Source organism: Homarus americanus, unplaced genomic scaffold, assembly GCF_018991925.1.
Source record: "Homarus americanus isolate GMGI-L3 unplaced genomic scaffold, GMGI_Hamer_2.0 scaffold59815, whole genome shotgun sequence".
In the NCBI taxonomy this organism is placed as follows: domain Eukaryota; kingdom Metazoa; phylum Arthropoda; class Malacostraca; order Decapoda; family Nephropidae; genus Homarus; species Homarus americanus.
In genome coordinates this window covers 11,279-15,344 of record NW_024743958.1, presented here as the reverse complement: position 1 = coordinate 15,344, position 4,066 = coordinate 11,279, and the positions used below count along the sequence as shown (strand labels likewise).

Sequence of the window (4,066 nt, the reverse complement as noted above, 5' to 3'; positions counted from 1 at the left end):
AAAGAATAAAAATAAAGCATTGGATTACGTTAACACTGCATAAACATATAAAAACTAACACTGAAATTAACTAACGTGAAACAACACTGAATTACTTAAATGTAACGAAGCAAATACTGATGGACATAAATAGACATAAATAGGTACTCACATAGATATACCACATTGGTGGCGACAGGAACAACACAAATAAATTAGTATAAGTAACAGGTGACGAGTGTCACCAAAGGATGTGAACTGTATGACAAGAGGACTGGAACTAACTCCGTCAGTTGGTGGGTCCTATATATAAGGTCGGCTCCGCCACGCGACCGCCGGTGGGTCGTTTAACGATGCAGATGGTCGTTAGAGAACAAAGAATACTGGTTACAATACAAAATGAATAAGATGGGGACAAATAATAACAGTTAAAACCTTAACAGCACAGGGTAAGGTGACTAGATTATATAATAGTAAATATATATATATATATATATATATATATATATGTATATATATTGTTCGGAATAAAGACGAAAGCTAAGGTGCTCCGTTTCCATTTTCCTGTGTGATTTTATCAAGATATATATTTAATATATACATTTTACTTCATATTATATATCTATATATTTATATATATATTTATTTATATATTTATTTATCTATTTATTCATTTATCTATTTATCTATTTATTTATTTATCTATATATTTATTTATATATTTATATATTTATTTATTTATATATTTTTTTTATATTTATTTATATATATATTTATTTATTTGTTTATATATATATATTTATTTATTTATTTATATATATATTTATTTATATATTTATATATTTATATATATATTTATTTTATATTTATTTTATATTTATTTTATATTTATTTTATATTTATTTATTTATTTTATTTTTATTTATTTATTTATGTATTTATTTATTCATTCATTTATTTATTCATTTATTTATTCATTTATTTATTTTATTTATTCATTTATTTATTCATTCATTCATTCATTCATTCATTCATTTATTTATTTATGTATATATTTATTTATTTTACACTGAGAACTGCATCTCGGTGAGGCAAGATCTTCTCTGCTCTCGAAGTACTACGTCATCCTGACGATTCTGACCTGTGACCAGGCGAAGGTCGTAAGACTGTACACAGTCACATGCCCTTCACGCAAGCAACTAAACCTCCTTGTCCTAAGGAAGTTTTTTTACTCCTTTGCAATCAGGGGGGTGACAGGGGTCGTCCGCAGACCAGTGAGTGGTGGCCTTATCGTCACCTTCGCGGAATGGGGACAGGCCCAGCAAATAGCAAACATAACAGAAATTAACGGGATCAAGATACTAGTGGAAGCTCACACAGAGGATAACTTGGTGTTGGGAGTCATCTCCCACACCGAGATAGAACACCTTGAAAAAGAAGAACTGGCCGAGCTGATCGGAAACCAGCTCTCAATAGTAGGGAAGCTGACCAGTGCAACTGCACTGGTTAGTTACCCCAAGAATCTACCAAGCACCATATTGCTGGGATGGGAGAACATCCCATTAAGACAGTATGAAAGAAGACCAACATGGTGCTACAAATGCCAGAGGTATGGCCATCTGGCAGGGAAGTGTCGAGCTCAGGAGGTCTGTTGCAGTTGCAGGACACCCGGGCACCAGCACACCAACAGCTCAGCGGCCGCCAAGAAATGCGTAGCTTGTGGTGGCCCTCACTCCTCTTCCGACCGGGAGTGTCCCATGTGGAGGGACGAGTGTCGGGTGGCTAAGCTGCGAAGCAAGAAAAAAATGAACTACAAGGAGGCTCTGAGCCAGTGGCGTAGCTAGAGTGTGTGCCGCCCGGGGCGGCCCTTGAGTTTGCCGCCCCCCCCGCCCGTGCCCCCACAAAAAATACATCAATTGTTGCTCCACGAGCAATCCTAATTTCCAACTCCTTCCATTGTGTGAAATTCCGAACGTGAGCTGCACTGGATTCGTGCTCGGATATTCTAGGATTCAGTTTCCACCATATGTTGAATCCATCCTCAGAATTAAACAGTTTGCAACAAAAGCAGTAAAGAGCTTCCTTGGAAGGGGAGTACACCATCCATGATCTCAACATTCTTTCACCATTTGGCAGAGTTTGAAAAAACCATTCGCGTGTTAGTTTTCTAGTTTGTCCTTTGGTTGACACACCTTCACGAATTACTTCACCAAAATCAGAATCTAGATTTTGAACCACAGACGCACCTTGACGTACCAGAAAGATCCGTGTGTCATTGCTAATCTTGCTTGGCCATAGGCCAACATCTTTTATGTCCACTCTGTCCACAGCTGGTCCCGGAATATTTTCTTCTTCATGTTCTTCATCACTTGAAGGAGTTGAAGTTGACGAATCGCTTGAAGTTGAACTTGAATCCCTTGAATTTGATAATGATTTGGTTTCTATACGACTGATGTATTTAAAGAGTGCCCCTTTATTCTTGTTTAATACTTCCTCTCTTGCCTTTCTCTTTTTTCTATACACAGCACCACTTTCTTTAGCTCGCTTCATCTGGGGACAGAGTGATAGAAGTATAAAACATTAATTTTTCGAGAAATAAATTCACACTGCATGTTTAAAATTAAAAGATAAAAAAAATTGAAAAAAATGACGAGAACTTTAGATAAAAGTGATGAAGCTAAATATTACAAGTCACAAATTCTACACTTTTAACAAATAACACATTAAGAAAAAAGCTCTGTGTAGCAAAAGAATGCTTTTGTGAATTTACAAAAAAAAATTTAAAATGTATTACGTACATTATTTATTATTTCGGCATTGCATAATATAAAAAAACGCTATTCCAAAAGTAATATGCATAGGAAAACATTTTTTCTTAAATAGCATTTCCTCAGCATATATATATATATCTGCACAATAACCACTGGAGAAAGGAAAGACAAGCAGCAAGTACTTTGGTTTAATACATCCTCTGCCTGAGGATGTATTAAACGAAAGTACTTGCTGCTTGTCTTTCCTTTCTCCAGTGGTTATTGTGCATCTATTCTTCATGATGTGAAGTTTCTGCATGCATATATATATATATATATATATATATATATATATATATATATATATATATATATATATATATATATATATATATATATATATATATATATATATATATGGGTTAGGTTAGGAATCCGTTACATAAAACAATTGTACTGCACCGTTATCTTTTATTGAGTATGATCTAAAATCACGGTATAATGACACTAGTATCAATGTAATACAATGGAAATGTAAAAAGTAGCAACTTAATCTAAAATTACAGACTCAGAGTACAGTGAAAATGGATGTCTGACATAAGCCCCCCGACGAAAGCCACCCAGACGAAAGCCACCCAGACAAAAGCCCCCTACTTTGATCGGGGTGGCTTTTGTCTGACAACCCTAACCCTAACCCAACCCAACCTAACTTAACCTAACCCTAACCTAACCAATAATTAACCACAGAGAAGAACAGTATATTTTACCCTCAACTATTTAATTATGTCCGTAACTTTTGAAAGCCCTTACTGTTGTCAGACAAAAGCCACCCCGATCAAAGTAGGGGGCTTTTGTCTGGGTGGCTTTCGTCTGGGTGGCTTTTGTCGGGGGGGCTTTTGTCTGTACCCCAGTGAGGATAGTGTCTTAGTATAAAATCGCAATGCTGTGAAACAAAATCTTAATATTTAATCTCAGTACCGCAGCAAAAGTCACATCAATATTTTTTAACCAATACTTTAATATTTCTTACCTTATAGTATTATGTCTTCCAACGAAGTAAATAACTGGATCGAAAACACAAGAGAACTTAAAAGTCGTCTAGCCTCCCCTCGTCTTGTCACGATGGAGACTTGTGCAGAACTGAAGTGAATTGCTTGTAACTGGTGGATTGGTCGGCTGTACATGAACTGATATGACCCGAGACTGCATGGTTTTGCAGCTACTGGAGACGTTAATCCTTCCCTTTGTATCGGCGTTAAGTTAATCCTCGTCGTGTCTGACCTAACACCTGACCCACACCACATGAGCTCACTGGCGTACTTGTTTGAAGTTGTTTC

At 35.9% G+C, this 4,066-nt stretch overlaps 1 protein-coding gene across 1 annotated transcript; it reads right to left on the bottom strand.

The window, feature by feature from the left end:
- Positions 1 to 1,663: 1,663 nt before the first annotated feature.
- Positions 1,664 to 3,813, bottom strand: LOC121877582 (zinc finger MYM-type protein 5-like). The gene is made up of 2 exons (XM_042383376.1): positions 3,760 to 3,813; positions 1,664 to 2,529 (listed from the first exon to the last, which is right to left on the bottom strand). The coding sequence occupies exon 2, from the start codon at positions 2,527 to 2,529 to the stop codon at positions 1,762 to 1,764; it is 768 nt and encodes a 255-aa protein (XP_042239310.1). The 5' UTR covers positions 3,760 to 3,813; the 3' UTR covers positions 1,664 to 1,761.
- Positions 3,814 to 4,066: the final 253 nt, after the last annotated feature.